The sequence below is a fragment of the Tachyglossus aculeatus genome, chromosome 17 (assembly GCF_015852505.1).
Source record: "Tachyglossus aculeatus isolate mTacAcu1 chromosome 17, mTacAcu1.pri, whole genome shotgun sequence".
NCBI classification, from domain to species: Eukaryota; Metazoa; Chordata; class Mammalia; order Monotremata; family Tachyglossidae; genus Tachyglossus; species Tachyglossus aculeatus.
In genome coordinates, this window is record NC_052082.1 from 10732045 (window position 1) to 10746028 (window position 13984).

General features: G+C 47.2%; 1 protein-coding gene across 2 annotated transcripts in view; it reads left to right on the forward strand.

Annotated features, from left to right (window-relative positions):
* The window catches only part of ART3 (ADP-ribosyltransferase 3 (inactive)), a 38951-nt gene that overhangs the window by 13354 nt on the left and 11613 nt on the right, over nt 1-13984 (forward strand). Inside the window, exons 3-7 of one of the 2 annotated variants that reach the window (XM_038759409.1) lie at nt 1433-2156; nt 5919-5951; nt 9517-9549; nt 9649-9684; nt 13219-13251. In XM_038759409.1, coding sequence (XP_038615337.1) covers nt 1433-2156; nt 5919-5951; nt 9517-9549; nt 9649-9684; nt 13219-13251 — 859 coding nt within the window. Of the gene's footprint in view, nt 1-1429; nt 2157-5918; nt 5952-9516; nt 9550-9648; nt 9685-13218; nt 13252-13984 lie in introns of both variants that reach the window. The other variant, XM_038759408.1, reaches the window with a different exon arrangement.

Consider the following 13984-nt stretch of genomic DNA (forward strand, 5'->3'; position numbering starts at 1 on the left):
ACAACAAAACGAGTAGCTAGGCATCAAAAGCATCAAACTAAATGCATTCAATTGTATTAATTGAGCGCTTACTGTGTGCAGAGCACTGTACTAAGCGCTTGGGAAGTACAATTCAGCAACAAATAGAGACGGTCCCGGCCCAACAAGGGGCTCACGGTCTAGAAGGGGGTTGGGGGAGACGGGGGACAGATAAAGCGGGGGGCGGGGGGCAGTTGGGGAGCAGGCTGCCTCCCCCTTTGAGACTGTGAGCCCACTGTTGGGTAGGGACCGTCGCTAGATGTTGCCAACTTGGACTTCCCAAGCGCTTAGTACAGTGCTCTGCACACAGTAAGCGCTCAATCAATACGATTGAATGAATGAATGTTGCCAACTTGGACTTCCCAAGCGCTTAGTCCAGCGCTCTGCGCACAGTAAGCGCTCAATCAATACGACTGAATGAATGAATGAATGAATACGTTATCAACTTGGACTTCCCAAGCGCTTAGTCCAGCGCTCTGCATACAGTTAGCGCTCGATCAATACGACTGACTGACTGAATGAATGAATACGTTGCCAACTTGGACTTCCCAAGCGCTTAGTCCAGCGCTCTGCACACAGTGAGCACTCGATCGATACGACTGACTGAATGAATGAATAAATATGTTGCCAACTTGGACTTCCCAAGTGCTTAGTCCAGCGCTCTGCACACAGTAAGCGCTTGATCAATGCGATTGAATGAATGAATATGTTGCCAACTTGGGCTTCCCAAGCGCTTAATCCAGCGCTCTGCACACAGTAAGCGCTCAATCAATACGACTGACTGAATGAATGAATGAATATGTTGCCAACGTGGACTTCCCAAAGCGCTTAGTCCAGAGCTCTGCACACAGTAAGCGCTCAATAAATACGATTGACTGATTGATTGACCAATACGACTGAATGAATGAATGAATGAATATGTTGCCAACTTGGACTTCCCAAGCGCTTAGTCCAGCGCTCTGCATACAGTAAGCGCTCGATCAATGCGATTGAATGAATGAATATGTTGCCAACTTGGACTTCCCAAGCGCTTAGTCCAGCGCTCTGCACACAGTAAGAACTCGATCAATGCGATTGAATGAATGAATATGTTGCCAACTTGGACTTTCCAAGCGCTTAGTCCAGCGCTCTGCATACAGTAAGCGCTCGATCAATACGACTGAATGAATGAATGAATATGTTGCCAATTTGGACTTCCCAAGCACTTAGTCCAGCGCTCTGCACACAGTAAGCGCTCAATAAATACGATTGATTGATTGATTGATTGATCAATACGACTGAATGAATGAATGAACGAATGAATACGTTGCCAACTTGGACTTCCCAAGCGCTTAGTCCAGCGCTCTGCACACAGTCAGCGCTCGATTGAATGAATGAATGAACGGAGAGTCAGAGCGGTCCTCGTCCGAAGCAGGTGCAGGCGTCGCCGCAGGGCCCGGGCCCGGACGCGTTCGACGACCAGTACCTGAAGTGTGCCGAGCGCATGGAGGCCAAATTCGTCCCGCCGCTGCTGGAGGAGGAGCGGGCGGCTCACCCGGCCTTCGGGGCGGCCTGGGAGGAGGCGGCCGCCCGCTGGGAGGCCCGCAAGGCCCGGCTGACCTTGCCCGACGGCTTCAAGGACAACCACGGCATCGCGGCCCTGGCGTTCGCCCACCAGGCCGGCCTGGGGACGCCCCTGGCCGCGGAGTTCGCCGAGGCCGTGGGCCGGGCCGGCCGCTCCCGGGACGCCTACGTCTACGGCTTCCCCTTCAAGGCCTTCCACTTCTACCTGACCCGGGCCCTGCAGCTGCTGAGGCCCGAGTGCGAGGAGACCTACGGGCGCGGGGTCTTCGCGGCCGGCGCGGACCCCCTCCCCGGGGGCCGGGGCCCGGGGCCGGTCCGCTTGGGCCGCTTCACGGCGGCCTCGGCCAGCGGGCCGGAGGCCCGAGAGCCTCCCGGGGGAGCGGTCTTCACCATCCACACGTGCTTCGGCGTGCCCGCGGAGAGGTTCTCGGACGCCGAGGGCGACCGCGGCCTGATCGTGCCGGGCACCGAAGTGTTTCGGGTCACCCACGTCGGGCAGGACGGGGCCCGGCGCCGGCTGGTCCTGCATAGCACCAACCGGACCTGCAGCCACTACGACTGCGCCTATCTCGGAGGTGAGCGGGGGGGGTGATGATGATTCCTTCCTCTCCCTTCAATCATTCATTCATTCGATCGCATTTATTAATAATGATGGTATTTATTGAGCGCTTACGCAGTAAGCGCTCAATAAATACGATTGATTGATTGATTGTACAGATCTGTCCTCGAGATGGTTAAATCACCAATGTTCTGGGTCAGATTTTCCCAGCCACTGGGCTCAGCTTCTCTTTAGAATCAATCAATCAATCAATCGTATTTATTGAGCGCTTACTATGTGCAGAGCACTGTACTAAGCGCTTGGGAAGTACAAATTGGCAACACATAGAGACAGTCCCTACCCAACAGTGGGCTCACAGTCTAAAAGACTGTGAAGATGCCCAGGTATTGAGTAAATAATAATAATAATAATAATGGCATTTATTAAGCGCTTACTATGTGCAAAGCACTGTTCTAAGCGCCGGGGAGGTTACAAGGTGATCAGGTTGTCCCACGGGGGGACAACTTAATAATGATAACAATGGCATTTATTAACAGCTTACTATGTGCCAAGCACTGTTCTAAGCACTAGGAAGGTTACAAGGTGATCAGGTTGTCCCACGGGGGACTCACAGTCTTCATCCCCGTTTTGCAGATGAGGGAACTGAGGCCCAGAGAAGTGAAGTGATTTGCCCAAAGTCACCCAGCTGACAGTTGGCAGAGCCGGGGTTTGAACCCATGACCTCTGACTCCAAAGCCCGGGCTCTTACTGCATGCAGAGCACTGGACGAAGCGCGCGCCTGCCGAGGAAGAGACAAGACGGAGCCGAGATGTCCCAGAGATGGAGAAGCAGCGTGGCTCAGTGGCAAGAGCCCGGGCTCTGGAGTCAGAGGTCACGGGTTCAAATCCCGGCTCCGCCTACTGTCAGCTGTGTGACTTTGGACAAGTCACTTCGCTTCTCTGGGCCTCAGCTACCTCATCTGTAAAATGGGGATGAAGACTGTGAGCCCCCCGTGGGACAATCTGATCACCTTGTAACCTCCCTAGCACTTAGAACAGTGCTTTGCACATAGTAAGCGCTTAATAAATGCCATTATTATTATTATTATTATTATTATTATTTACTCAATACCTGGGCATCTTCTAAAGAGAAGTTGAGCCCAGTGGCTGGGAAAATCTGACCCAAAACATTGGTGATTTAACCATCTCGAGGATAGATCTGTACAATCAATCAATCAATCGTATTTATTGAGCACTTACTGCGTGCAGAGCACTGGACTAAGCGCTTGGGAAGTACCAGTACAAAATAATCTCGTGTGGAGGTGGGGAGTTAAAAGATCCTCACCCCCATGACCAACTTCACCAGCACGGCTTAGGAAAGCAGCGTGGCTTAGTGGCTAGAGCATGGATTTGGGAGTTGCCCAAGTTGGCAACGATAATGATGATGGCACGTGTCAAGCGCTTACTATGTGCTGAACGCTGTTCTAAGCGCCGGGGGGGATGCAGGGCGACCAGGTTGTCCCCCGTGGGGCTCACGGTCTTCACCCCCATTTTCCAGCAGATGTCACTGAGGCCCAGAGAAGTGAAGTGACTGACAAGTGGGATTAGAACCCACCACCTCTGAGGATCAGGCTTCTAATGCTGGCCTGCCGGGTGACCTCGGGCAAGTCATCGCGCTCGTCTGCGCCTCAGTTTCCTCATCTGCAAAATGGGGATCGAAGACCACGAGCCCCGGGTGGGACCGGGACTGGGTTCGATGGGATTCGCTTGTTTGAGAAGCAGTATGGCTCAGTGGAAAGAGCCCGGGCTTTGGAGTCAGAGGTCATGGGTTCGAATCCCGGCTCCGCCAACGTGTCTGCTGTGTGACCTTGGGCAAATCACTTAACTTCTCAGAGCCTCAGTTCCCTCATATGTAAAATGGGGATGATGACTGTGAGCCCCATGCGGGACAACCTGATCACCTTGTATCCCCCCAGTGCTTAGAACAGTGCTTTGCACATAGTAAATGCTTAACAAATGCCATTATTATTATTATTATTATCTGCTTCATTCATTAATTCATTCAATCATATTTGTTGAGCGCTTACTGTGTGCAGAGCACTGGACTAAGCGCTTGGGAAGTCCAAGTTGGCAACATCTAGAGACGGTCCCTACCCGACAGCGGGCTCACAGTCTAGAAGGGGGAGACAGAGAACAAAACCAAACATAGTAACAGAATAAAATAAATAGAAGAAATATGTACAAGTAAAATAAATCAATAGAGTAATAAATATGTACAAACATATATCCATATATACAGGTGCTGTGGGGAGGGGAAGGAGGTAAGGCGGGAGGATGGAGAGGGGGAGGAAGGGGAGAGGAAGGAGGGGGCTCAGGTTTCAGGGCTTAGTATGATGGCTGGCACACAGTAAGCGCTTGACAGATACCACAGTGATGATGATCAATCAATCAATCAATCAATCAATCGTATTTATTGAGCGCTTACTGTGTGCACAGCACTGGACTAAGCGCTTGGGAAGTCCAAGTTGGCAACATCTAGAGACGGTCCCTACCCAACAGTGGGCTCACAGTCTAGAAGGGGGAGACAGAGAACAAAACAAAACATATTAACAAAAGAAAATAAATGGAATAGATATGTACTAGTAAAATAGAGTAATGAATACGTACAAAAATATATACATATATACAGGTGAGACAACAAAACGAAACATATTAACAAAAGAAAATAAATGGAATAGATATGTACAAGTAAAATAAATAAATAGAGTAATAAATACGTACAAACATATATACATATATACAGGTGAGACAACAGAACAAAACATATTAACAAAATAAAATAAATGGAATAGATATGTACTAGTAAAATAAATAGAGTAATAAATACGTACAAACATATATACATATATACAGGTGAGACAACAAAACAAAACATATTAACAAAAGAAAATAAATGGAATAGATATGTACTAGTAAAATAGAGTAATAAATACGTACAAACATATATACATATATACAGGTGAGACAACAAAACATATTAACAAAATAAAATGAATGGAATAGATATGTGCTAGCAAAATAGAGTAATAAATACGTACAAACATATATACATATATACAGGTGAGACAACAAAACAAAACATATTAACAAAATAAAATGAATGGAATAGATATGTACTAGTAAAATAAATAGAGTAATAAATACGTACAATCATATATACATATAAACAGGTGAGACAACAAAACATATTAACAAAATAAAATGAATGGAATAGATATGTACTAGTAAAATAAATAGAGTAATAAATACGTACAAACATATATACATATATACAGGTGAGACAGAACAAAACATATTAAGAAAATAAAATAAATGGAATAGATATGTACAAGTAAAATAAATAGTAATAAATAAGTACAAACATATATACATATATACAGGTGAGACAACAGAACAAAACATATTAAGAAAATAAAATAAATGGAATAGATATGTACAAGTAAAATAAATAGAGTAATAAATACGTACAAACATATATACATATATACAGGTGAGACAACAAAACATATTAACAAAATAAAATGAATGGAATAGATATGTACTAGTAAAATAAATAGAGTAATAAATACGTACAAACATATATACAGGTGAGCCCAGACCGTCCCCAATTCCGGCAGGCCAGGGGGGACACGGGGCCCGTCCGAGATCCCGCTCCGAGGCAGATCCCGTCTAGTGCCGGGATGGTTTGGAAGCATCCTGGGGGAAGACACCTCCTTGACCGAGACTCTCTGTCTTTCCAGGGTTGAAATCGGAGACGTGTGTGGACAACACAGGTGAGAGCTAAGGGTTTTCTCTCTTTTCCCACGGTGAGGAAGGGCGAAGGCCAAGAGGATCCCATCAGGGCCTCTGAGAATCAATCAATCAATCAATCGTATTTATTGAGCGCTTACTGTGTGCAGAGCACTGGACTAAGCGCTTTGGAAGTACAAGATGGCAACGTATAGAGACGGTCCCTACCCAACAGCGGGCTCACAGTCTAGAAGGGGGAGACAGACAACAAAATATATTAACACCAACAGCGGGTAGGGACCGTCTCTAGATGTTGCCATCTTGGACTTCCCAAGCGCTTAGTCCAGTGCTCTGCACACAGTAAGCGCTCAAGAAATACGATCGAATGAATGAATGAATGAATGAAAGTATTTATTGAGCACTTACGGTTTGCAGAGCACTGTTCTGAGCGCTTGGAAAGTACAATTCGGCAATAAAGAGAGACAATCCCTGCCCACAACTGCGCTTACTCCCCCATAGATGCCGACCCCTTTCATTGCCTGGACCCGAACATCACTGTCCCCAGCCCCACGGCCCTTTATGTCCGTATCTGTAATTTAATAAAAATTGTAATAATGATGATGGTATTTGTTAAGTATAATAATAATAATAATGTTGGCATTTATTAAGCGCTTACTATGTGCCAAGCACTGTTCTAAGTGCTGGGGGGATACAAGGTGATCAGATTGGTCTCCTGTGGAGCTCCCAGACTTCATCCCCATTTGACAGATGAGGTCACTGAGGCCCAGAGAAGTCAAATGACTCACCCAACGTCACACAGCTGACAAGAGGTGGAGCCAGGATTAGAACCCACGACCTCTGACTCCCAAGCCTGGGCTCTTTCCACAAAGCCACGCTGCTTTTCATAATAATGATAATCATGGTATTTGTTAAGCGCTTACTATGTGCCAAGCACTGTTCTAAGCGCTGGGGGGGATACAAGGTGATCGGTTGGTCTCCTGTGGGGCTCCCAGTCTTCATCCGCATTTGACAGATGAGATCACTGAGGCCCAGAGAAGTCAAGTACCCTGCCCAAAGTCACCCAGCTGACAAGCGGTGGAGCCAGGATTAGAACCCACGACCTCTGACTCCCAAGCCCGGGCTCTTCCCACTAAGCCACGCTCTCCCAAGCGCTTAGTACAGTGCTCTGCACACCATAAGTGCTCAATAATTGCCCGACCGACTTGGAAAATCCCAACCGACTGCAAGCTGACCTCCCCGTCCCCCAAGGTTGTGTGAGGAGACCAGCTGTTACTTCCCAAGCGCTTAATACAGTGCTCTGCACACAGTTAAGCGCTCAATAAATACGACTGAATGAATAAATGAATATTTGTACAGATTTATTACGCTATTTTACTATTTACTATTCTATTTATTTGGTTAATGATGTGCCTATAGTTCTAATTCTATTTGTTCTGATGATTTTGACACCTGTCCACATGTTTTGTTTTGTCGTCCGTCTCCCCCTTCTAAACTGTGAGCCCGTTGTTGGGTCGGGACCGTCTCTAGATGTGGCCGACTTGTACTTCCTAAGCGCTTAGTAAAGTGCCCTGCACACAGTAAGCGCTCAATAAAGACGATTGAATGAATGAATGAAGGTTTGTACAGATTTATTACTCAACTTATTTTACTTGTACGGATTTACTATTCTATTTATTTTGTTAATGATGTGCTTTTAGCATTAATTCTTTTTGTTCTGTCGACTTGACACCTGTCCACATGTTTTGTTTTGTTGTCTGTCACTCCCTTCTAGACTGTGAGCCCGTTGTTGGGTAGGGACCGTCTCTAGATGTTGCCGACTTGGACTTCCTAAGCGCTTAGTAAAGTGCCCTGCACACAGTAAGCGCTCAATAAATACGATTGAATGAATGAATGAAGGTTTGTACAGATTTATTACTCTACTTATTTTACTTGTACGTATTTACTATTCTATTTATTTTGTTAATGATGTGCTTTTAGCGCCAATTCTTTTCGTTCTGTCGACTTGACACCCGTCCACATGCTTTGTTTTGTTGTCCGTCTCCCCGTTCTAGACTGTGACGTTGGGTAGGGACCGTCTCTAGATGTGGCCGACTTGGACTTCCCGAGCGCTTAGTAAAGTGCCCTGCACACAGTAAGCACTCAATAAATACGATTGAATGAATGAAGGTTTGTACAGATTTATTACTCCATTTATTTTACTTGTACGTATTTACTATTCTATTCATTTTGTTAATGACGTGCTTTTAGCGCTAATTCTTTTTGTTCTGTCGACTTGACACCCGTCCAAATGTTTTGTTTTGTTGTCTGTCTCCCCCTTCTAGACTGTGAGCCCGTTGTTGGGTAGGGACCGTCTCTAGATGTGGCCGACTTGGACTTCCCAAGCGCTTAGTCCAGTGCCCTGCACACAGTAAGTGCTCAATAAATACGATTGAATGAATGAATGAAGGTTTGTACAGATTTATTACTCTATTTTACTTGTACGTATTTACAATTCTATTTATTTTGTTAATGATGTGCTTTTAGTGCCAATTCTTTTCGTTCTGTCGACTTGACACCCGTCCACATGCTTTGTTTTGTTGTCCGTCTCCCCGTTCTAGACTGTGACGTTGGGTAGGGACCGTCTCTAGATGTGGCCGACTTGGACTTCCCGAGCGCTTAGTAAAGTGCCCTGCACACAGTAAGCACTCAATAAATACGATTGAATGAATGAAGGTTTGTACAGATTTATTACTCCATTTATTTTACTTGTACGTATTTACTATTCTATTCATTTTGTTAATGACGTGCTTTTAGCGCTAATTCTTTTTGTTCTGTCGACTTGACACCCGTCCAAATGTTTTGTTTTGTTGTCTGTCTCCCCCTTCTAGACTGTGAGCCCGTTGTTGGGTAGGGACCGTCTCTAGATGTGGCCGACTTGGACTTCCCGAGCGCTTAGTCCAGTGCCCTGCACACAGTAAGTGCTCAATAAATACGATTGAATGAATGAATGAAGGTTTGTACAGATTTATTACTCTATTTTACTTGTACGTATTTACAATTCTATTTATTTTGTTAATGATGTGCTTTTAGTGCCAATTCTTTTCGTTCTGTCGACTTGACACCCGTCCACATGCTTTGTTTTGTTGTCCGTCTCCCCGTTCTAGACTGTGACGTTGGGTAGGGACCGTCTCTAGATGTTGCCGACTTGGACTTCCCGAGCGCTTAGTCCAGTGCCCTGCACACAGTAAGCGCTCAATAAATACGATTGAATGAATGAATGGTTTGTACAGATTTATTACTCTACTTATTTTACTTGAACGTATTTACTATTCCATTTATTTTGTTAATGATGTGCTTTTAGCGCCAATTCTTTTCGTTCTGTCGACTTGACACCCGTCCACATGCTTTGTTTTGTTGTCCGTCTCCCCGTTCTAGACTGTGACGTTGGGTAGGGACCGTCTCTAGATGTGGCCGACTTGGACTTCCCGAGCGCTTAGTCCAGTGCCCTGCACACAGTAAGCGCTCAATAAATACGATTGATTGAATGAATGAATGAATGAATGCAGCGGGGCCTGGTGCAATCGGATGCAAATGTGTTTTCTATTTCAGACCAGCTGAAGCCCAGCTTCACCTTCCAACCAGGTGAGAAATCTTTCTTCTTCCCTTGTCTTTCGGGATGTTCTTAAACTCTTGGCTTCTGCCGGTGGTTACATTTGGTAACACCCAAATGTCTCTCTGTAGGAGTGAAAATGGAGGACCGGGAACGAGAGGATCCTGGTAGGAGATGGTTCTGTGAGGGGTGGGGGGATTTGGGGGCCTGGTCAGGGAGGGTGGGAGGATGTCCTGGGGTGGTGGCAGTGGGGACGGGGTGGTGGCCTGGACACCGAGGCCCTGAGGGTCCTCCCAGGTCATCATCATCAATCATCATCATCATCAATCGTGTTTATTGAGTGCTTACTGTGTGCAAAGCACTGTACTAAGCGCTTGGGAAGTCAAGTTGGCAACATATAGAGACAGTCCCTACCCAACAGTGGGCTCACAGTCTAAAAGGGGGAGACAGAGAACAAAACCAAACATACTAAAATAAATAAATAAATAGAGTAATAAATATGTACAAACATATATATATATATATGTATATATGTATATAAACATATATATATATACATATATATATATATATATATATATACACGTGCTGTGGGGAAGAGAAGGAGGTAAGATGGGGGGATGGAGAGGGGGACGAAGGGGAGAAGAAGGAAGGGGCTCAGTCTGGGAAGGCCTCCTGGAGGAGGTGAGCTCTCAGTAGGGACTTGAAGGGAGGAAGAGAGCCAGCTTGGCGGATGGGCAGAGGGAGGCCATTCCAGGCCCGGGGGAGGACGTGGGCCGGGGGTCGACGGCGGGACAGGCGAGAACGAGGTACGGTGAGGAGATTAGCGGCAGAGGAGCGGAGGGTGCGCGCTGGGCTGGAGAAGAAGAGAAGGGAGGTGAGGGAGGAGGGGGCGAGGGGATGGATGGATGGATGGACAGCCTGGAAGCCCAGGGGAAGGAGTTTCTGCCTGATGCGCAGATTGATTGGTAGCCACTAGAGATTTTTGAGGAGGGGAGTAACATGCCCAGAGCATTTCTGGACAAAGACAATCCGGGCAGCAGCATGAAGTATGGATTGAAGTGGAGAGAGACACGAGGATGGGAGATCAGAGAGAAGGCTGGTGCAGTAGTCCAGGCGGGATAGGATGAGAGCTTGAACGAGCAGGGTAGTGATATGGATGGAAAGGAAAGAGCGGATCTTGGCAATGTTGCGGAGCTGAGACCGGCAGGTTTTGGTGACGGCTCGGATGTGAGGGGTGAATGAGAGAGCGGAGTCGAGGATGACACCAAGGTTGCGGGCTTGTGAGACGGGAAGGATGGTAGTGCCGTCAACGGAGATGGGAAAGTCAGGGAGAGGGCAGGGTTTGGGAGGGAAGACAAGGAGTTCAGTCTTCGACATGTTGAGCTTTAGGTGGCGGGCAGACATCCAGATGGAGATGTCCTGAAGGCAAGAGGAGATGCGAGCCTGGAGGGAAGGGGAGAGAGCAGGGGCAGAGTTGGAGATCTGGGTGTCATCAGCGTAGAGATGAGAGTTGAAGCCGTGGGAGTGAATGAGGTCACCAAGGGAGTGAGTGTAGATCGAGAACTGAAGGGGACCGAGAACTGAACCTTGGGGAACCCCCACAGTAAGGGGATGGGAGGTCATGGGTTCTAATCCTGACTCCGCCACTCGTCTGCTGTGTGACCTTGGGCAAGTCGCTTCACTTCTCTGAGCCTCAGTTCCCTCATCTGTAAAATGGGGATTAAGACTGTGAGCCCCACGTGGGACAACCTGGTCACTTTGTATTCCCCCCAGCACTTAGAACAGTGCTTTGCACATACTAAGTGCTTAACATATGCCAACATTATTATTATTATTATTATTATCCAACTCGATTTCCTTGTATTCATTCATTCAATCAATCATATTTATTGAGCGCTTCCAGTGTGCAGAGCACTGGACTAAGAGCTTGGGAAGTACAAATCGGCAACATATAGAGACGGTCCCTACCCAACAACAGGTTCACAGTCTAGAAGGGGGAGACAGACAACAAAAAGATAATAGTTGTGGTATTTGTTAAGCACTTACTATGTGCCATTCATTCATTCATTCAATCGTATTTATTGAGCACTTACTGCATGCAGAACACTGTACTAAGCGCTTGGGAAGTACAAGTTGGCAACAGATAGAGACGGTCCCTACCCAACAATGGGCTCACAGGTACTAGATTAGGTGCTGGGGTGGATTCAAGCAAATCAGGGTAGACACAGTCCCTGTCCCGCATGGGGATCACAATCTTAATCCCCACTTTAATAATAATAATAATGATGGCATTTGTTAAGCACTTACCATGTGCAAAGCACTGTTCTAAGCGCTGGGGAGGCTACAAGGTGATCAGGTTGTCCCACGGGGGGCTCCCAGTCTTCATCCCCATTTTCCAGATGAGGTCACTGAGGCCCAGAGAAGTGAAGTGACTTGCCCAGAGTCACCCAGCTGATAAGTGGCGGAGCCGGGATTTGAACCCATGACCTCTGACTCCCAAGCCCGGGCTCTTTCCATTGAGCCACGCTGCTTCACTTTACAGATGAGGAAACTGTATCCATCCCGGTGCTTAGTACGGTGCCTGGCACACAGTAAAGAATCCCGTAATTATTAAAATGATGATGATTATTAGTACCATTATTCATTCATTCAATCGTATTTATTGAGCACTTACTGTGTGCAGAGCACTGGACTAAGCGCTTGGGAAGTATGAGTTGGCCCCAGTGAGGAGCAGGGGGAGGCCTGCCACTGCCTGTGGTTCGGGCCCTGTGGGCCCACTGTTCTAGACTGTGAGCCCACCGTTGGGTAGGGACCTTCTCTCTATGTTGCCAACTTGTACTTCCCAAGCGCTTAGTACAGTGCTCTGCACACAGTAAGTGCTCAATAAATACGATTGATTGATTGATTGATTGTTGGGTAGGGACCATCTCTCTATGTTGCCAACTCGGACTTCCCAAGCGCTTAGTCCAGTGCTCTGCACACAGTAAGCGCACAATAAATATGATTGATTGATTGTTGGGTAGGGACCGTCTCTCTATGTTGCCAACTTGGACTTCCCAAGCCCTTAATCCAGTGCTCTGCACACAGTAAGCGCTCAATAAATACGATTGATTGATTGATTGATTGTTGGGTAGGGACCGTCTCTCTATGTTGCCAATTTGGACTTCCCAAGCGCTTAGTCCAGTGCTCTGCACACAGTAAGCGCTCAATAAATACGATTGATTGATTGATTGATTGTTGGGTAGGGACCGTCTCTCTATGTTGCCAACTTGGACTTCCCAAGCGCTTAGTCCAGTGCTCTGCACACAGTAAGTGCTCAATAAATACGATTGATTGATTGATTGTTGGGTAGGGACCGTCTCTCTATGTTGCCAACTTGGACTTCCCAAGCGCTTAGTCCAGTGCTCTGCACACAGTAAGCGCTCAATAAATACGATTGATTGATTGTTGGGTAGGGACCGTCTCTCTATGTTGCCAACTTGGACTTCCCAAGCGCTTAGTCCAGTGCTCTGCACACAGTAAGCGCTCAATAAATACGATTGATTGATTGTTGGGTAGGGACCGTCTCTCTATGTTGCCAACTTGGACTTCCCAAGCGCTTAGTCCAGTGCTCTGCACACAGTAAGCGCTCAATAAATACGATTGATTGATTGATTGATTGATTGGGCCCCATAGCGACCCCCCATTTCTCCCTTCAGGAACGGAGATCCGGGAGCCTCCGGCAGAGACAGGTAAGACGTCGCCTCCCTCGGGGCCCGTGAGGAGCCGGGAATCCCTTCAAAGCCCTACTGAGCACTCACCTCCTCCAACATCAATCGTATTTATTGAGCGCTTACTGTGTGCAGAGCACTGTACTAAGCGCTTGGAGGCCTTCCCTCCACTCCAGGAGGCCTTCCCTCACTGAACCCCCTTTTTTCCTCTCCTCCTCCCCATCTCCCCCACCCTACCTCCTTCCCCTCCCCACAGCACCTGTATAGACGTTGGTACAGATTTATCACTCCATTTTACTTGTCCATATTTACTCTTCTCTTTATTTTGTCAATGCTGTGCATCTAGCTTTAATTCTGTTTGTTCTGACGACTTGACACCCGTCCACGTGTTTTGTTTTATCGTCTGTCTCCCCCTTCTAGACCGTGAGCCCGCTGTTGAGTAGGGACCATCTCTATCTGTTGCCGACTTGGACTTCCCAAGCGCTTAGTACAGGGCTCGGCACACAGTAAGCGCTCAATAAATACGATTGAATGAATGAATGAATTGGCAGAGCCGGGATTTGAACCCACAACCTCTGACTCCAAAGCCCTGGCTCTTTCCACTGAGCCACGCTGCTTCTCTAAGCGCTTGGGAAGTCCAAGTCGGCAACATCTAGAGACGGTCCCGACCCTACAACAGGCTCCCAGTGACTTTGGGCAAGCCACTTCACTTCACTGGGCCTCAGTTCCCTCATCTGTAAAATGGGGATGAAGA